The sequence below is a fragment of the Cygnus olor genome, chromosome 6 (genome assembly GCF_009769625.2).
Source record: "Cygnus olor isolate bCygOlo1 chromosome 6, bCygOlo1.pri.v2, whole genome shotgun sequence".
NCBI lineage: Eukaryota > Metazoa > Chordata > Aves > Anseriformes > Anatidae > Cygnus > Cygnus olor.
Window position 1 is genome coordinate 27,853,423 of NC_049174.1, and position 20,647 is coordinate 27,874,069.

At 40.7% G+C, this 20,647-nt stretch overlaps 1 protein-coding gene across 3 annotated transcripts in view; it reads left to right on the top strand.

The window, feature by feature from the left end:
• Positions 1 to 20,647, top strand: part of CNTNAP5 (contactin associated protein family member 5) — a 285,261-nt gene that overhangs the window by 15,952 nt on the left and 248,662 nt on the right. The window contains exon 1 of one of the 3 annotated variants that reach the window (XM_040561103.1): positions 9,072 to 9,188. The exons of 1 other annotated variant lie outside the window; for it this stretch is intronic. In XM_040561103.1, coding sequence (XP_040417037.1) covers positions 9,107 to 9,188 — 82 coding nt within the window. In that variant the 5' untranslated portion in view covers positions 9,072 to 9,106. Of the gene's footprint in view, positions 1 to 9,071; positions 9,189 to 20,647 lie in introns of those variants that run through there. One more of the 3 variants, XM_040561101.1, reaches the window with a different exon arrangement.

A 20,647-nucleotide genomic window follows, 5' to 3' on the forward strand; every position in this document is an offset into this window, starting at 1 on the left:
CTCTCAGCCTTTCTTCATAGGAGAGGTGCTCCACCCCTCTGATCAATTTTGTGGCCCTCCTCTGGACCCAGTCTAGCAGCTCCACATCCTTCTTTTGCTGGAGGCTGCAAACCTGGGCAAAGTACTCCAAGTGGGGCCTCACGAGGGCAGAGTAGAGGGGGACAATCACCTCCCTTGACCTGATGGCCATGTCTCTCTTGATGCTGCTCAGGATATGGTTGGCCTTCTGGGCTGCAAGTGCACACTGCTGGCTCATGTTGAGCTTCTTATCCACCAGAACCCCCAAATCCCTCTTCACAGGGTTGCTCTCAATGAGTTCTTCTCCCAGTCTGTACTCATGCCTGGGATTGCCCCGGCTCAGGTGCAGCATCCTGCACTTGGACTTGTTGAACCTCATTCAGTTCACATGGGCCCACTTCTCAGCTTATCCAGGTCTCTTTGGATGGCATCCCTTCCTTCTGTTGTATCAACTGCACTCAGCTTGGTGTCACCTGTAAACTTGCTGAGGGTGCACTCAATTCCATCATCCATGTCATTGATGATGATATTGAAAGCACTGGTCCCAACACGGACTCATGAGGGACACCGCTTGTCACCAGCCTCCACCTGGACATAGAACCATTGACCACTACTCTCTGGGTGTGTCCATCAAGCCAATTCCTTATCCACCAAATGGCCCACCCTTCAAAACCATATCTCTCCAATTTAGAAATCAGGACGTCATGTGGGACCATGTCAAAAGCCTTACAGAAGTCCAGGTAGATGATATCAGTCGGTCTTCCCTTGTCAACTGATGCAGTCACTCCATCGTAGAAGGCCACCAGATTGGTCAGGCATGATTTGCCCTTGGTGAAGCCATGTGGCTGTCTTGGATCACCTCCTGGTCTTGCATGTGCATTTACATTGCTTCCAGGAAGATCTGTTCCATGATCTTGCTATGCACAGAGGTGAGGCTCACCAGTCTGTAGTTCTCCAGGTCTTCCTTTCTACCCTTTTAAAAAACGTGAGTGATGTTTCCCTTTTTCCAGTCACCAGGTACTTTGCCTGACTGCCATGACTTTCAAATATGATGGAGAGTGGCTTGGCAGCTAAATCAGCCAGTTTCCTCGGGAGCCTGGAATAGATGGTCACCAGGCCCCACAGACTTGTAGCTGTTCAGTTGCATCAGGAGGTCCCGAACCTGCTCTTCACTTACAGCGGGAGGGACTCTGTTCCCCCAGCCCCTGCCTAGAGGTTCAGGGACTCAAGAGATGTGGGAAGCCTGACTGCCAGTGAAGACTGAGGCAAAGAAGTTGTTAAGTACCTCAGCCTTCTTCATGGCTGTTGTTACCAGTCCTCCATCTACATTTTTCAGAGGTGGTACGCTCTCCTTAGTCTTTCTTTTCTGGCCAATGTATCTGTAGAATCCCTTTTTTGTTATTTTTTGCATCCCTCGCCAAGTTTAGCTCTGTCAGTGCCTTGGCTTTCCTGATCCCATCCCTGCATGTCTGGGCAGCATTTCTGTACTCTTCCTAGGGCATGTGGACCTGTTTCTACTGCCTGTGCAGTTCCTTCTTTTGCCTAAGTTTGATGAGGAGGTCATTGCTCAGCCTTAACAGTTTCCTGCCTTCCCTGCTTGATTTATTGCACATGGAGATGGAGAGCTCCTGCGCTCTAAGAAAAATATCCGTAAAGAGTTGCCAGCTCTGATCAGATCCTCTGTCCCTAAGGACAGCGTCCCATGGGATCTCATCCACTAATTCTTTGAACAACTGTAAGTTTGCTCTTCTAAAGCTGAGGGTCCTGACTGCTCTTCGCCAGGCCCACATCCCTCAAGATCACAAACTCAACCAGGGCGTGGTCACTGCACCCCAGACTGTCTCCAATCTTAACCTCTTTAATGAGGTCATCCACATTGGTGAGCACCAGGTCCAGAAACGATTCTCGAAACGCTTCTCCTCTGGTTGGTTTGTCTAATACCTGGATGAGGAAGTTGTCCTCAATGCACTCCAGGAGTCTCCTGGATTGCTTACTGCCTGCTGTGTAGCTTTCCCAGCAGACATCCAGGTAGTTGAAATCCCCCAGCAGGATGAGAGCCCATGAGCGTGAAGCTTCTTGTAGCTGGAGCAAGAAGGCTTCATCAAAAGGCTCCCCTTGTTCGTGTGGCCTGTAGTAGACCCCAACCACAAGGTGCCCTTTATTGGTTGATGCTTAATTTTTACCCACATATTCTCCACCTGCTCATGGCTGTTTCTCAGGGGCAATTCTTCATAACCTATCCGCTTCTTAACATATAGGGCAACACCCCTACCCCTCCTTCCCTGCCTATCTCTCTGGTAAAGCTTGTAGCGCTCCATTCCAGTGTTCCAGTTGTGTGATTCGTCCCACCATGTCTCCATGATAGCAATTAGATCATAGTTTTTCTAATTGCACCTTGGCTTCTAAATCCTCTTGCTTATTCCCCATGCTGCATGCATTGGTGTAGAGGCACTTCAGCTGGGCTATGGGCCAGATTACCTTTTTAGAGGAGTCATTCCCAATTCCTGTGGGACGATTCACAGGTGTCTCCCTGTTGTTTTCTAGAGTACTGGCATCCACTGGTTCTTTTGCATCTCTTACTGGTACATCCCCTTCCTCCACCAAGTCTAGTTTAAAGCCCTACTAATGAGTCCAGCCAGCTTGCTGCCCAGACACTCTTGCCCCAATTTGTCAGGTGTGCCCCACCTGGTGTCAGCATTCCTGGTCACTCAGAAAAATGCCCAAGATTGTAGAACCAAAACCCTGAGCATGGCACCAGCTACACAGCCAATCATTCACCTGATTTGGACGTTGCCTCCTCCTTGGGTCCCAGTCTCCAGCTGGGAGGAGTGAGGAGAACCCTACTTGTGCTCCCAATCTCAACATCTTTCCAAGGGACGTAAAGTCCCTTTTGATGTTTTGCAGTTTCCTTGTTGTAACCTCATTTGTCCTTACATGAAAGAGTAGTAACAGGGGGTAGTCATGTGGTCTAACCGAGTTTGGTAACCTTTTTGTGATGTTGCAAATGCAGGCCCCAGGCAGGCAGCAAACTTCTCGAGAGAGATTGGGTGGCAAATGGGTGCTTCAGTGCCTCTTGGAGAGGAATCTCCAGTTACCAACACCCTTCATGTTTTTTTTTTTTTTTTTTTTTTTTTTTTTTTTTTTTTTTGTGGCACCAGTTCTTGTATGTGTGGTTTGCTGGTCCACCTTTATACTGTTGCCCTTTCCTGGGGCTTGACCATTACCATTGTTGTTGTTATTATCCTCTCATTTTTTGAGCCTCAGAGCATCATATCTATTGCATAGGGACACTGTGGTGGCACGGGGGAAGATTCCTCCTTCTACTCCGAGCAGAGACGAGGGTTCAGCTTCCCTTGTCTTGTGAGTCCCTCACCTGTGACGATTCAGGATTGGAGGCTCCCTTACCACTCCCTTGTGAGGACTTAAGGCAGGGCTGTTGCTCAGCCTGTGCCAGCGCTTGACACAACGCATCAATCTCTCACTCAGATTCCTGGATGCTTCACAGCCTGTTGAGCTCCGCTCGCAAGACAGCAACTTGCTCAAAAAGCTCATCCACTTGCACCCACAACACCCAATTCTGCATTTGGGCCCTAGGGGACCTTCTAGATTCTAGAGGTCCCCACAGCTGGGGGTCTGGGAAGCTATTTCGGTCCTCAAGGGCTCTGTCTGCCTGTAGGCATCTGCCATGGGTGGTCGTGGCCCCTCCGTCTGGGTTTTGGTCTCAGCCCGGCACGTGCGGTGGGCGGAAGCCATTTTTGCTTCAGTATCAGCCTGCTCCTCGTCACTACAGGGACAGAGGGGCCACCTCCCGCCCTTCTAGACAGGCTGTCACGCCACAGCCTGGTCGCCGCGCTGCGGGCCGCTCGTGCTCTCTGAGGGCCGCCTTTGTACGTGAGGGGGGAACGGCCGCCGCTCCCGGCTCCGCCCCAGCCCCGTCAGCCGCTACAGCGAGGGCTGCCAGCTGCCTCGAGCGGCCACGACGCGGGAAACGCTTCGCATGTCGCGTTTTCCTGCTCCCCTGCCCTACAGCCGATCGCCTCAGCTAGTCAGTGGTGGCTAGTAAGGCCCTGATGCTTTGCAATACCAGGGAAAAGACATTGTGGTTAGCTAAGGGAATCTGCTTTGATTAAACTCTCCCCGTTCCACCACACAATTCATGCATAGGACATTTTCTGTGGTGTGAGGGGCAGATTCTTTGTACATATTATGCCCTATTTTAAGAATACCAAAGAAATTGTGTAGGAAAGTACAGGCTCAATGTTTATTTCATCTTGCATCATAGCTTCGTAGTTACCCTTACACCTTCTGACCAGAAAAAGCAGGGTGCTCTTAAGAGGTCTCAGAGGAAAGATCAGATCCTGCCTTCGTGCAGGGCATGGACTCTGATACATCTCTGCCTTCCCTGTTGCCATTTAGTCCATTCTCTCTCAGCTTTCAATTTGTCTTCAGGCCCACTACTTCTGTGGCTGATGTTCAGCCCTCTGATTCAATGACTAATCCTTAAGTTAAATGGTGAACTGCTTTTCCTTCCATAATCCCTTTAATTCTCATCACTTTCTAGGTGCAGTAACATTGTGCACTGTGTCCTTCAGGCTTACCACAATAGGCTCCCTGAAATTCAGCCTGAGGCTGAATCTTGTTACCTCAAGAGTAAATACTGTTTTCAGCCCCTCCATGTTGTGTTGAGAGATATGGTCCTGGCCCCCTAGTATCAGAGGTAGTTGATAAGATGGGAAGTGTTGATTTATGGTGAAGTCTACATAAACGAGAAAGAAGTGATCTGAGCATCTTTTGATATAACAATAATAATGAAAACCACCAGCAATACTACTTACTTCAGGAAAATCCCCTTCCAAACAAAGAGTCGCAACCTCTATTTAGAAGAAGGAAAATATATAGTTTTATCTGAAACTGCAGATCAGGTTTGCTTATCTTCAGGCTAAATGAGCAGGTCTGAGTGAGGAAGCAGAGTCTGCTTTATCTGCTTCAATCTAGCACCCATCTACTATATCCATCACTTATCTGGCTCTGGAAAGTCCTTTCTTCTAAGCCATGAGGTCCAAAATCCTGTAAAACCTGATGTTCAAAGTTAATTTGCCTTCGAGTGCCTTTGTATTTGCTCATTGGTATACGCATATGTGAGTGTGTGAATGTGTGTGTATATATATACATAAAGAATATATAGTGATATATATACTTGTACATATTTACGAAGTGTAGTTAATTACTTATGTGGCAGCTTTCAGGTGCTTGTGTTCCAAAAAAAAAAAAAAGAGTACAAAGCTAATAGAATACAATGTGCTTCTCTGGAGACGGGAGTGTTTCTTTATGTCTCTTCTCCTGCTTCTTTATGAAGCAGAGCCTGGGCCTTTCTGTGGGACTTGCTACATGTAGTATCTCATATGAAAATAAATTCACATGCTGGGTTTTAAATTCATGGGATTAGAATGTTGTAAAAGATTTTGCAGTTAAATCTAAGACATGAATTAGCTATCTACATTTTTTTTCTGTCTGTGAAAAATATATGGTTGTCTTATGTGGTAACAAAGATTTTAAATTACTGCATTTAGCATGCCAGCTGGACAACGACACAATTAAGAAAAAAAGATTGCTGGTGTGGCCTTGAACAAATTACCAAATTGCTCTATGCCCCACTTCCTTCTGGAACTTCCTACATGGTTTTCAGAAGTAAGGGGAGTAAAGGTAGTGCTTTAATCACATTTCTGCGCGCGCACACACACACACACACTCCTTAAAATGCTGACTCAGTCAAGCCACACAAGATTTGTCAGGGAATATTTTAACATAATATAAAAGTTATTCATGCTATTGAACTAGTATTTTCATGTTTCCTATTCTAATGATCTGAGTGAAAATCTTATTTTACAAACTTTTTTTTTTATTATTTCAATTTGTATTGTTTTAGAGTGGAGTGGGAGGAGAACAGACGGACAACAAACACATGTTCAAGATTAAAATTTTCACAAGATAGAATTTTCACATGGCCTTTTGGATCTCCTTAAAAGTAACCTGATTCTTTTATACAATATGCAGCTTTTTTTTTTTCTTTTTTAAAGGAGGCTTCTTTTTTTCTTTTTAATGTAAAATATTTAGTAGTGCAAACATGAGTATATGAATCAGATTTCTGCTAATGGAGCATGTTTATAAATATGCAATTGTCTATAACACAATTAAGTTTTATTATTAAGGAAAATGAACAGACAGAAAAATTCAAAAATTCACATTTTTTCCTGTCTGCACGATGAGAAAGTAGTTGCTACACTGGAACAGTGAAAATACAATATAAAACCAGCAGACTTGCATGAATATTCATAAGTACACACATGCCTACATCAACACATTGACACACTGTGCCTCAAAGAACAAGCAAGAGCCTCGAACCAACACTTCAGAGACACTGTGCCAGAGCCCTTCCTTGTGCTATACCCGTATACATATTGGTTGTAAATATCCTATGGCTTACTTTGCTTGTTCTTGTTGGCAAACACAGGGCTTAAGTGAAATGATCCACAACTACCCTCGTGTCTCTCTCATGCTTGCTTTTCTGCCTTTATACAGTATCTTATTTTTCATCCCTAATCTCATTGCCTTGCATTCTCTACAGGGAGCTGCACAAGACTCCTCTGCCAATAAGAGAAATCATCTTGCATTATTTTGATTTTTGAATGTAGTGTCTTCTCCAGTGGTTTGTGTGCATGTGTGTCATCAAAGTACCACGGTATGAATTGGGGAATACTTCTCAATTGGTATCAGTAATGTTACTGCCATAATCTCTCCCCCTGGTTGTTTCCAGTTCTGTATCGTGTGTCTTGGCAAATTGACCATGCAAGGGATGACTCAAAGTGTGGTATTTGGCCAGTGATGGCTTCTTTCCTTTGCATTTCTGACAAGGAGAAAGCAGCATGGTGGTGGGATTTCCAGAACTTTTCTTCTGCTAAGTGAGCTGACCAAACAGAAATCATGGAGTATCTCAACTGTTTGCCATTTGAATTACAGAAGTGAACTGGTATGAATATTTTTCCCCATATCCTATTTAAGCTCTGTCTTTAGTATTTTAGCATGAAACTCAAACTAAAACTTCAATAGCTCTTGAGGTCTGGGAAAAAAAAAAAAAAAAAAAAGAAAAAAAAGAGAGAGATTAACAGAAAATTAATGTTAGAATAAAGTGTGCAGAGCTGTAGGTCCAGCAGATGTTACTGTGGAGATAGGTCCTAACTTCAGACTCTGTGGCTGGAGCTCGTTACCCACAGCATGAGGACTCCCAGAGCAATATTCACCCCATTAAAGAACTGAGGAGGATGAAGGTTGCATGTAAATGTTGCTTGAAAACAAAATGTGAATTTGTGATGACTCCTTGACGATAACTATTTCAGGCAGAGGTAAATGGAGATGTGAAAGAGGGGGGAGAGGTGGCTTAAAACCCACTTTTTCCCTTTCATAGGGACATAGACTCCAAAAGCTATTAACAGAGGGAATATATGCAGAGAAAAAGCTGCAGAACAATAATTATTTCTGCAATGCACAGAGTCCCACTGGAGAAATAGGTTAGGCATGTCTTGACGTATTTTTATATGCAAAGGTTTGATAGAATGGAATGAAAAGTTTTTTTTACTGAGAAATGAGTTTGATTGTTAATAAAAAGAAGACTTTTCATTTAGTTTTATTTTTAGTTCAAAGAGCCAAACAGTTAGGCTTCCTCTTCTCCCTCCCTTTATTTCCTTGCTTTCCCTCCCTTCACTTTTTCATTTCTTATATTTGTAATTTTCTTAAAGCTGGAGTAGTTTAAAAAGAAAAAAAAGTCCCTCCATTTGGAGGGAGAGAAATAGAGAAGCAAGAAGGAAAGACTTGATTATTGTTCTTCACTTCAAAACCTGTTTCAATTTTTTAAATGAAAATGAAAATTTCAATTCAAATGGAAATGTACCATTCAAAACCTTGGGGAAAGAAGCATTTTTTTTTCTTCTCCTCCTCTATTCTTTAACATTTATTTTACTTTCTCTGTAATGCATATCATGCTAGGAGTCTCTGCCACTTAGCCTGCTAATAGCCATGGACTTGAGCCCCTTTTATCAGACAGTGGATTCAGTCTTGTATCAGCAAAGTGACTGGAAATTTGTCAGCATCATTTTAGCATGCTGGCTTGGTCAGGTGATGCTATAGAGATTCCTTTTGCTTCTCAGCATTATCTTTCATGTCTTGCAATTTGTGCTATTCATACAAATTGCTTCCAACAATGGCATTCAAAGCCAAATTTAAACATACCACTAAACTATGAGAAGAGAGAATGTAATAAGCTACAATGAAATCCAAGAACTATTGGATCATGTGATCACCTCCAGCTTAGAAATACCTAATGAATGGTAAATGCAATTCAGTTCAGCTAAATGTTGAATAATGAGCCCAGAAACAATGATGAAAGAAAGCTGATCTGATGAAGGGGTGGTAGCACAGTAAGTGAGGAGTAAATGTAGGAGTTATTAAAGGCATGTCTCCTAAAACTTTGAAGCAACGATTGAGGCTTGCTGCAAAGTAATAGCTTAGGCAAAAGAAATATGCAGCCAGAAGAACACAAACCACAGGATAGAAGATGTTTACTTGTACTTCTGTCGTGATGAACTGAGACAAATTCCATTTGTAAACTGAAAAAATAACCTAAGTGTGCAGCACAGGTTAGCTCACGTTTTACCTCACTGATTTTATCTAAATCATTAGGGAGAAGGGGAGCTGTCAATCAGCATAATGAACAGTTACAACACTTTCCTTGGGAGGGAGAGTAGGATCATCATAAACTGGGGGCTAAGTGGGTCTCCAGGTAGCTCATAACCCTCCAGTTAGTACCACTTATGTGGACTGCTTGATATGGAACAGTGTGGGTTGCTGCTCAGTCCTCCCGCTGTTGCTCCCAGCTCAATTTGGGTACTATTCCAGTTACCCCCTTTTTCCAATTAAGTGGTGTGGGCAACACCTGTGTTTCCCATCTCCGGAGCCTGGCTCTCTCCCAGTAGGGATTTTCCTTTCCTGCCACCCAGAGCCTGTTAATCTCCTCCCAGCACTGACAAACAGAGGCATGCATCCAGGTAGGGAAGTGCTTCTGGATCCAAACGCTGAAGGACAGCTCTCCCTTCCAGCATATGAGAAGCCTCCAACAGGTTAGAGACTGGTCTATCACTTATCGTACAGCAGGCTGGAAAAGCTGCGGGGAAAGGGTAATCAGCTTCCCCGCCTGATGACAAGTTAAAAAGTTGTTTTGGGCAATGTTCATATTGAGATGGTTTAATTAATGCACTTGCTTCAGTTTCATTGAAATGGTCTGGCTCCCAACATACCGTATCATATTCTGTTCTCTGAATATGGATTCCATTTCTGTCCCCATTTCTTATTTTCTCCTTTCTCTTCCTTTCTCCCCACACCGGGGAAAAATAAGAAACTTATGAGTCAGTGGAACATTTTGATGTTTCCATTTGGGATGAGCTGTAGTCAATTTTTAAAAATATTTCATTGTTCAAATAGGAGCTTTTTTCCTTAGGTTCTTTCTAAACAAAATTTAATTAAAACTAGTATTTCTGTGAAAGGCTTTGATTACTAAATGGCATTTGCCAATGGAAACATTTTCCACGGGTAAAGAAATCTTTGACTAGCTTTAGATGCTTTCATTACAGCTTTCTTCACCGAAGCATTTTCAGTTAGACAAAGTCTTTTCAGTTGTGGTAAAAGTCAGACGTGTCACCACAACTGAATGTGGTCTGCTCTGCTGAACACTGCATAGTTGAGAGCAACTCAGCAGATGCAAAATACAAACACATCAACACTTGACATTCGTTGTTGTTTTTTCCTGTATCTGCACAGAATGCCTGCTCACAGGATCAGACCATGTGTGCTGATTCTCAGAGATTCAATCTCAAGAATACAGTGAAGGAGAATGAAAATTGGAAATTATAAGCACTGGGAGTTGATGAGGCAGTCTGAATTGTATTGGAAATGGTAGCAGGGAGGGCATAGGCAAAGAAAGGAGCATATTTGGGCAGAAAATAAATAAAAAACACACTGTGAGATTCAGTGTTTGCTGTGTTTCTCTTTTTCCCTACCTCTGTTTCTGTGATACGTCTCAGAGAATTCTTCATGTAAAAACCCATTTGCTATAACGTGTGATTAATGTTCCTTCAGCCTTTCTTTCTCTGAGAAATGTGTGCATCTCCTTTCAGTCTTTTAGAGGCTTCAACATACCTTAAGTGAAGTAACATGCTCTTGGCAAGGGTTAAACAGACACCAGCAGAGTAGCACTCAGTTTGTTAACCCCGATGGGCTTCATAAGTGCTTTCCTTAGAAGCCTTAAATTGAGAAAACCAGCTCTGTATTAGTGATCCTTTCCTTCCCTTTCTTTCACTGCAGTCTCTTGCTTGTCTTGTAAGTGAATGAACTGTGAGCAAGAAAACTGTCCACCTAAAATATAATTTGCTCTGCATGGTGCTGAATGAATAATTTATTGAGCTAACTGTTTGAGTACAGCATATCTAAGCACTTGATCAGATATCCTTGACTGCTTGCATGGGTGACAGGGAAAGCCGAGTGAACTATATACCATCGCAAAAGCTGATAGAAAAAACTAAAAGTAGTGGAACTGTTAGACCTTCTATCTCTGTGTAGTCTCTCATGTGAGCCAGGATGCAGAGAAAATGACAATACTTGGCAAAAAATTAAATCAATCTTCCAGTAACTTAATTTCATTTTCATTTCATTTCTTTTTTTTTCTTTTTTTTTTTTTTTTTTTGGTCTCTGTTAAATAGAACACTGCTCTCTGCATGTGGAATTGCAGGTAGTTATTGAACAAATTAAAAAAAAAAAAGTGCGGAAACTTCTGACGTTATTTGATGTGTTATATTTATCAGTGCAGGGACAGCGTTTGTGTCAGTGATGCTGTGTATACTAAAATGCATGGCGCATAAAAATTATTGATCCTTTCAAGAAGCCCAAATGATTTTTACCTTAGCCTCAGGCTCTATTAGCAATGTGGAAAATTGAAAAGGGCTCTCAAGAAAAAACTAGTGTGAGATTGAAACTGCAACTGAAGACCTGTCAAGTGGAGAGATACTTATGAATTATAATGAGCATGATCTAAAGATGACATTATCCTTTAGCAGCTTGGTTAAATCTTCCCTCCTACCATATGAATCACAAAGTCCCTTAGAACAGACAAATGCAACTGGTTTTGGGAAATGTATTTAAAAGGGGTGCACATCAACTGCAGAAGGACTTAGGGTACAATGGGCAGCAGGGATAGGGCTGGAAGTGTGCCAAAGGAAAGCCCTAAGTGATAAGGCTGGCACAGGGGTCAAAGGTGGCTTCAGTAGAAATTCTCTCATATGGCTGCAGAAAGATCCCTTTTTTTTTTTTTTTTCCCCCTCATACTTGTTTTTTATGTAGGCTGGGTGTTGCCTCTAAAAAGTTGCAGGACATTTCACTTCACCCATAAATTCACATCCCTTTAGACATCTAACTCTCATTCATATTTTTGATGGAGAAGGGACCGTTTCAGACATTGTCTGGCTTTGGCTGTGTATTGAGGTCTGTGTTGCATGTGATCTGGGGTGAAAAGAAGGTTTCCCAAATACCTTCCACAGAGAGGCACGTTAACAGATATGTTGGCAATCACTAGCAATAATACGAAGAAAGAATACTATTAAGGACTGGAGCTGAAGGCCACATTTGGTCCACTGGCCACTGCCTCCATGAACTGGCCTTAAACACCTCTCAACAGTATTTCAAGTCAAGGGAATTATGTTTTTTTTTTTTTTTATAATCTTATATAGATATTTTTCTGCATATTCAGCTCTTTCATATAACTTTTGCTTTCAAAAAAAAAGAAAAATGCAGATGCCTAGAAGGAATGCACTCATATTTGATCAAACGAGTAGATTTTTTTTTAATTGCTCCCACATTGGCAGAGTGGAGGAGAATTGCAGTGAACAGCAGGTTCAAAAGCACTTCTTGGATCAGAAGAATGATTCCATCAGACTTCCACCATGTACTTTGGTGCTACTAATACTGCTTTCTTGGACATCTTCCAGGTTATATCTGTTTAGGTTTTCTGCCAAAGGAAACTATTTGGTTTTACGGTTTTACTGTTGTCAGCACTGCAAAGACCTCTGTGGATGCACAGTGGATTTTTCTCAGCTTTCATGCATTTGAGAATATACAGTCCAGCAAATTGCTGGCAACGAATTATGCAAAGCCTGAGATGCCTAGCCCTTTCTGGTTTCTACTTCAAAATCAGTATGTGAGCAACCAATTAGAAAAAATCTTAACTTGCAAGGTCTCATGCAATCCACTGAGGCAAAATAAATCCAGAAAAAAGAGTAGCCTTTACAACCACTTCTCTGAATACATCTCAAATGCTGATCCAGTCTTCTAGCAGAAAGAGTTTAATATCTCTTGGAGATATTTCCTCTCCCCATACCAATGCACACTTCTTTCAGGAGTAGTACATGAACTCATGAAGCATCCATGTTTAGACAGGTATAAACTTAATTAATTGAAGCATGATTTATAAAAGCTTGCCGAAAGAGATATTACTAATTAAACTGGGATGCACTAGGATGCATTACTCTAAAACAGTTTTATTTCACACCATTAAGTATCCCAGTCAAAAGTTCCCGTGATGACTGATTATAGCTGAGATTCCTGCATTGACTTTGCTTTTACGTGGCAGAACAGGGTCTGACTACGTGTGTTTGCCTGGAGGTGAGACTGGGGAGAGGTTTTCTCTGTGCCTCATGTGGCTATTTGTCACTTACGTTCCAGATGGGGGCCAGTAGTCAATGCCACGTTGGAATCAAGCTGTCTGGTAGGGCTGCAGTCAGGTGCCCTGCCTGGCTCTGCCTTAGGGGGCACTGAACCTTGTAGCTGTCCCTGTATATATGAACAGAGGAGCCTAATGGTGCTCTTGGTGCACATACACAAATACAATTTATTATGAAAATAAATATTTGGGTCCGAATTTTAGAATTGGTGTCCTAGTAGGCGTGAAGAATATGAATTGCTTACTTTTCTGCTTTGTTTGAAGAGGATCTTCAAGAAAAGGTTTTGTGTGTTTGTCTGACTAGTTAGATGTTTGGGTAATGGTATTCACTCTAGCCTGTTACAATACTGAGGAAATGTAGTTGAGAACTGCCATTTATCTCTTTGCCAATACTTAGATACTTTCTTTAAGGAACCTTTCTAGGTGGCTAAGATCATATAAGCACAACTCTTTTTTCTTTTAATTATCGTAATTATTTTTTAAATTAAAGGCAAGGTTCCCACAGACTTGATAACAACATATGTGAGATAAAACCTTTCATTTTGTTGAACTAAGAAGCTACTCTTTAAATACTGCCTGCATTCAGTGTTTTGTCCCTCTCATTACTCTTCAACCCCTAGTGAGGAGTAAGTGCTGTTGCTCTAAAACACATTGTCGCCTTTTCAGAGGGTAACAGGAAACCAATCACCTATTCAGAAAGCTCAGTAAAGCATCTTCTTTAGACGTTAAATTCTATATTAGGATGTAATCTCAAGTTTGGGATGAAATGAGGTCTTCTTGCCAGGTTGCATCTTATCGCTTGGGAAGCCTTTATCAGGGTAAATGGATAGTGTTGTAATTACATTGCTGAAACCTTTCCCCAACAGAAAATTATTTTCCCCTGATTAAAAGCTGGTTCTCCTGATACATGCTTGATGCTTGGAACTAATTTTGAAACAGCTGCCAGCAGTTGTATCAATTCATCTTTTATTTTCAGGCCACTTTAAACTACATTCATTTGTTAAGATGTTTTCAATTCCTACTGTGCTGCATAAAAACAATGAAATTCTAAATCTTGGATGGATTTCATCCATTAGTTGTATGGATGATTTTCTTATGATCTGTAAAATGTGGCTAGACTGCACCGTTGAACACTACCTTGTTGTAGTTCCCTTGTCCTGGCTCTGTGCTGAGCCGGCTGGAGGGAAGGACAGGGACGAGCAGGTGGAGAACCCGCCGGCAAAGTACAATCATTTATCTGGAAATATCACAAGCCACCCACTAGAAGAGCAGTTATCAGGCACACAGGCATGCCCTGATGGGATGACAGACTTTTTCTAGGGACCCAGAGAAGACAGTGAAAAATTCTTTGTAATGTGGAGGTTGCTGAAATTTTAGTTACATGCTGGACTGACAAAGTAGGCCTGAGGAAATAACCTCTCTGTTAAGGTTGCTGTGGAAACATGGGGAGATTTATTAGCCACTCTTTTTTTCTCTACTTTAAAAAGTTATTTGTTGTAATTTATCTGCAAACAAACAGAAGTTTGTCAGGCTGGGTACCTTTTTGGGATTCCGTAGGTGTTTCAGGGAGAAGAGGTGGGCACACTGCCAGGTCCACCTCCAGGCTCACCATGGTGGGATCATGCTGGAGCAGCTTCACCAACGCTGTGCATGGAGACTTTGACCTTGCATGGATCTCAAAGCCTCATGGGCCAGGGTCTTTGCACAAGTTTTCTGTAATCCTCCTTTGACTTCCTGCATGTTTCATCCTGCTGTTACATCTTTTCAGTAGTCAGGATTGAACTTCTGAAGACGGGCCCTGCCCTTGTCTGTAGAGACCAGCGCAGAGGGATAGAAATGCAAATGAAGGGCTAGGGGCACAGGGGTCTGGCCCTGGTGATGGCTGTCATGCTGCTCACTGGTAATTTCCTTGTGGGAAAGAGTGCATCACAAAAATCAGCATCAGCCGTTCCCCTAGGGACACCCTTGTCATCTCGTCTTCTCTGCCAAGGTGAGGCTTTCCTCTTTGTAGCTGCAGAAATTATTTCAAGAGAAAAACTTTCTTTTAAGCAGTTTTTCCATCAATAGGTGCTGACCATGCATACGCTGAGGAATGCTCAGAGTACTGCAAAGGGATTTCTCCTTCCAGAATATATTCTGGGTTTTATTTTCATGTACATTCCTGAGCCTTTACCTCTACCCACACCTATTTTTCATTCACAAGTCTTCTATAGTATGAATATAAACAATACATTATGAATATTCATAATAACATGAACAGGTGTATTCAGACATACTGCACTACAAAAGAAGTTACATTGCTGTATAAACATATGGAAAAAATCATATTTAGCTTACAAATATAGCAAAAGAAAAAAGGTGAGGAAATAAAAAAAAGCGCAGATAGATGAGCAGGAGCAGTTGTTCATATACCGATCTGGTAGACCAGCAGGTGTGTTCTGCTCTTTGTCCACAGAATCCTGTTAAATAAATGTACTTACCCATTGGTTATGATCAGTTCTTTGATGCTATTTTGTGCCCTCCTGCTATTGCTTGCTCAAATGATTATGAATCAACAGTTTATAATATACAGGGGTTGATAATCTTTTAGTTTTAAGAAGTCTGGAGACCACTGGAATAGATGTTGATGGGAGGCATGCTGAGAAATTCCCCAGCCATGGTCCAAGCTGTGCATCATCAGAACTGTTGGATATTATCATTTCCTTTAATGTCAGAATACAGTTGTTATTCCTCACAATAGTGACAAAATGTGGTTTATGCTTTTTCATATTTTGCAATTGGCAAGTTTTATGTGAGTCATAACTGGAACCTTTTGCAATTGCTATTTGCAGTCACTTAACATGACTTCATTGTTCAATAGAGTTCTGTGGATCTGGTAACTTGTCACAGGATGGTGATAAAACATGCAGGAGAAATAATATATACATATATATATATACACACTTCTGAAGGATTAAGATAAACCTGAAGGAAATTTCAAAAAATAAAAATAAAAAAATAGAAAGAAAGAAGAAAAGAAAAACACTTCCGGACTTCCATCACAGTACGCTTTTGTAGCATCTTCTTTTCTAATTAGAGATGTTCTCCTTTCAGTTGCATGCAAGATTTACTATGGACTTGACAGCTCTGCAAATTGCTTTTTAAAGTACAGCTGTTAGATTCAGTTTTGCAGATGAAAATAGAGAGAAAGAAAATATTAAAGAAAAGTTTAAGCACTGTTACAATGCTAAAGAAGTTTTAGGTCAGAATGTGGGATTTAGATATGAGATCGAAGCATTGCACACGTTCTGATTCAGTGAAATTCAGCCAGCAATGCATGTGGGGGGGAGGAAACTGGGTTAATAAGATTTCAGAGGTCACACTGTAAGACAGATTCCTATTTCAAGGTTACTTCTATGCCTGATCTTTCTAGTGGCTTGCTTTAAAGGTTAAGAAAGCAGAATTTTTGCAATCTGCTCCTGATGTCCCCCTGTTGCAGAGCTTGACAGACATTAAATCACACATGTAAAATACTGCAGATTTTCAGTAAGACTTAAGGGTTCTGTTCCAACTTGAACTTCTAACATGAGCAGAAGTTCTCAATAATACAAAAACCAGCATGCTCTTGGCCCTGCTCATAATGTTTGCTTTTGTGGCTATATGAGGATCTGTATCCTTAAAAATAGATAAATAAAATGGCAAGAAGATACTTAATGCGTAGTTTTAGCTTAATGAGATGTAAAATCTTTGTAGTAGTCTTAAAAAAAAAAAAAGGACGCTAAAGGACATAGATGTTAACAGATGCTATGCTTTGATGCAGTTGCTCTTGAGACTCTTTTCTCCCCACTTCCTCAACATCGTGCATTTCAAAACATAATGGGGGGGGGGGGGGGGGGGGGGAGAGAATTTCATGTTGAATTTTTGCTAATTTGTAAAGGCCAAAGCCTAACTAATGTACATTTCTCACTACAATGCCTCTGCAAGTTCATGGGGCTGTTCATTCGAAAGGCTCATTAGGGACCTAATCCATCTCTCATGCTGCTGTTGTAATGAAAGTAAGAATTACAAGGACAATGAGATTTTCTTCATTTAGGGAAAAGAGGTGCAGAGCTATTAAAGCTCTCACCATCCTAATTAAGTTGTGGAAAAAATATGGGTAGAATCTTCATGGCATTTACATTAATTGCACTTAGGCTGTGGCTAGTAATAACAGTTTCATTAATGCAAAAGTAGTTTTGGACCAATATACAGGAAGTTTCCATTAGGTGAAAGGCTACTACATTCTATAAATTTATTTATTAGCTGGTTGGCCATAAAAAGGATCCTATAATGATGGCAACAAAGGTTGACTTTAGGCAAGTTCACTTGTATTTTACACAGTGGAGAATCTGAGCTCAAATTTTCCCTTTTTCTTTCTAATTTTTTGAGGGGCTGGGGGTGGAAGGGTGAGAATTCCCAGATGAAACAATGAGACAAACAGGAGTAAAGAACTGTCTTCATCATGATAAAGTTCATGGTTATAGCTCAAAAACTGATGGTTTATTCCTTCCTCTAAAACTGACAGCAGCAGATTTCATGAAAATTTTAAATTCCTGCTCAGATATATTAAGTTTTGCTTCAGTATCCACATTCATGGGCTTTGCATGTCTGTGAGTAAGGGCTTTTCGCGATCCCATCTGGGTTCCTCTGGACAAATGAGAGTGATTTATAAAGGAAACTTTAAAATGTTAAATACATATTTCATACATTACAGGTGGGTGTGAGCTGCCTCTTGATGGAGATAGGAAGCATACTTAGTCTTTATTGCCCATTTGACATACTCATATTACAACACAGATATTAACTAACCATTTCTGTAGCTCTAAGGTAAATTAACAAATGTTGTTAATCCCCTTTTTATACAGAAGGAAATAGATTAATTGCCTTGACCCTTGCAAAAAAAGGAGGGACAGAGCCATGGACAGAATATCAGTTAATTATTCACACACAACCTTGTACCTTTTTTTTTTTTTCTTTTCAGTCCATCATTACCATCTAATGCACTGAACAGACATTTATAATATAAACAGCTGTACCTTCTGGAGACACCAGCACCTTTAATTTTTTTATATATATGCCCCTGGACACTGTCCTTCTCACAACTGTGCAGCTGGAGGGATTTGTGAGAGTTTCACCTCATCAGGTTCAACCTGTCTGGGCTCACTGAGCTTCCCTGAGCAGCACCAATTGAGTTGGGCTGAAACAGACCATAGGGGAGGAGCAAGAGCCTTTTTGCCCAGTAAAGGAGAGGTAATATCATGTTAGCAAGTAGTGACATGTTGTCGGAACAAATGTCATCTTCAGCCAATGAGGCTTAGAAGAGGTTGTTTGCCCACACCATAGGAAACTAACTCGGTAGGTAAGATGCGTAATTCTGGAGAGCTTTGTATTTTCCATGAAACTAGTGGAAGTGGATTGTTGTATTTTTATTTATTTTTTTTTAATATGCATGATTGTCTCCTAGTCCTATGCATTAAAAATACATAGAGATTATATGCAAGAATAAAGTTGACCCTAATTATCACACTGGCTAAATGCCTTGGGACTGTTTATCTCTGAGGAGTAATAGGTGTCCTCAGATAGTTCTGAGACCTGCTCTGAAGCACAATTCTTCTTCCCTCTCACCTGGGGTTCCTATCCAACAAACACCTGCTTTTTACCTGTTTTGCTGTAGCCAAGCAAAAAAGCATGACCCTACTTTGGTAAATGTTTGACTTCAGCTCATTTTTGAGGAACTTGCACATTCAAATTGTTGGGTGATAAATGTAATTCTCTTCTAATGAGTTCTTAAAAACTTCACATCACCTGTAATTAAGAAACCTATTAACAGATACTGTTGTTGGAACACTCAGCCTATTAAGTATGAAAAGTGGCAATGCACTGAGCATCTGTTTTCATTTCTCTTCCTAGGTTTGTACTGACATAATCTCCCTGTTTGCTTCAGTAGGAGCTTGTTTGGTTTCAACTGTATTAATTCAAGTTAGTGTTCCTAGAAAGAACAGGTACTATGTTTTTAATACAGATTCATGATGGTAGAAGTGAGTTTTGGGAAGATAAAGATAGTTATTTCTGCTCCACATGTGTCCGTCTTTAAGTTCAGAGCTAGTTGTCTAATTTGAGAAGTTGTGATCGCGTTCACTAAGTTTAGCCTGTGCATTTTGCAAATGAGACGTTCAGTGTGAGGATAGTAAAAGGTAGCCACATCTGACACTAAAAAACTACATTAAAAAATGATATTAAAAAATTCTGAGTGGCTTTCAAGTAAAGGCTGTGTATATAGCAATTTGATTGAGAAAAACTGTAAATACTAGTGGAAACTAGTTGTTCAGACAACACTAAAAAAGGATCTGTTCTACTAGCCTCTAAAGAAGTCCCTCTTTAAATTGGATATATGTTTACTGATATGGAGAGACTTTGAGGGGTCTTACCATCTGTTACTAATAATCTCATGGGCTTTACTTTTAAAGTACCATCAAAGGCAAGGAGAGAGATCAAACTATGCCAAATATTTCTTTTCTGTTATTTAGGTCTTTATATGTCTAATTACCTCTCTTCAGTCATTTTGATGTTATGAACTGTGTGTCTGAAGCAGCTATGCTGTGTCTGGAACTGAAATAAAATTTTTCATTGAAGAAAATCCATGCAAGATGTCCCAAATCCCTTCTCTCATGATGCTCTGACTGTAAATAGACAAGTTCATTCTAGGGCTTCTGTATTTGCTTTTGGATTTCTGCTATAGACATGGAACTGCAAACCCACTCCAACAGAGCCCGTAAGTATTTGTTTTCTGCCGCCTTTCTTCCTCTTTTATTTTCGTAGCTGGTTTTTGGTATTCTGCAGCTCATATCATTTTTTAACATAAATTTAGGAAAAGGCAAAAAGTGGATACTACCAATACTATCAATAAGGGAATAAAACAGCAAATGGGAAAAGTTATGTTCATAAATACGTATCTATTTCTCATATATCTATATATATGTATATATGTAATATATAATTATCTATTAGAAATTTGTGTGTTTTAAGTGCCCTAAACTCTTGGTTAAGCACAGCTTCCTGGTGCCTAGTTTAGATTCAGAACACGAGACACTGATGTCTTGAGCAATCCCAGGGAAGATTCTCTTTCAAAGTCATTCTCAGTTTTGACCTGTGTTTCTCTTATTTTGGAATCTCACAATCAATACATCCTATGCAGCATTTCAGGTTTCGAAGATAAGAAATATTTTGATGAAATTTCCAATCTTTAAATCCATGATTCTTTCTCAAGCTTTTTGTGGCATAAGAAAATGCAATACTTCTTGTTTTCCTTAGGAATTTGTATGTTATTGTGATGGGCCATTGTATGAGTAACGTTGAGACAAACAAAAGACTGGCAATAAGTACCTCTAGTGTGGGAGATTCCTTTCTTCCCTAATCTCATTTCCTCTTCCCTGAATTCAAGCTGCATGGAAGGGATTAAATTTATCCTTTTGATATTTTCATGTCCTACAGCAACATAATTAAGATGGTATTGCTATGTTCATGGTTTGTTCAGTGGAAAATCCACCATGATCTTGAACAATATGTGTGGGTAGACTTCATTCAGGGAATTTAAATTGGATCCATTTCACATAACTGCATATGGCAAATAATTCAATGTAAAAATAAACATCTTGTCCATGTAAATACCATTCATTTAAACTGTCTCTTATTTTCATGTTCCTTTAGAGCAATTACTGTCTGTCAAATTGTTTTATATATGTTTCCTGTTGTCTTGAAGGGGAAAAAAAAAAAAAAAACCAACAAACCCCATGG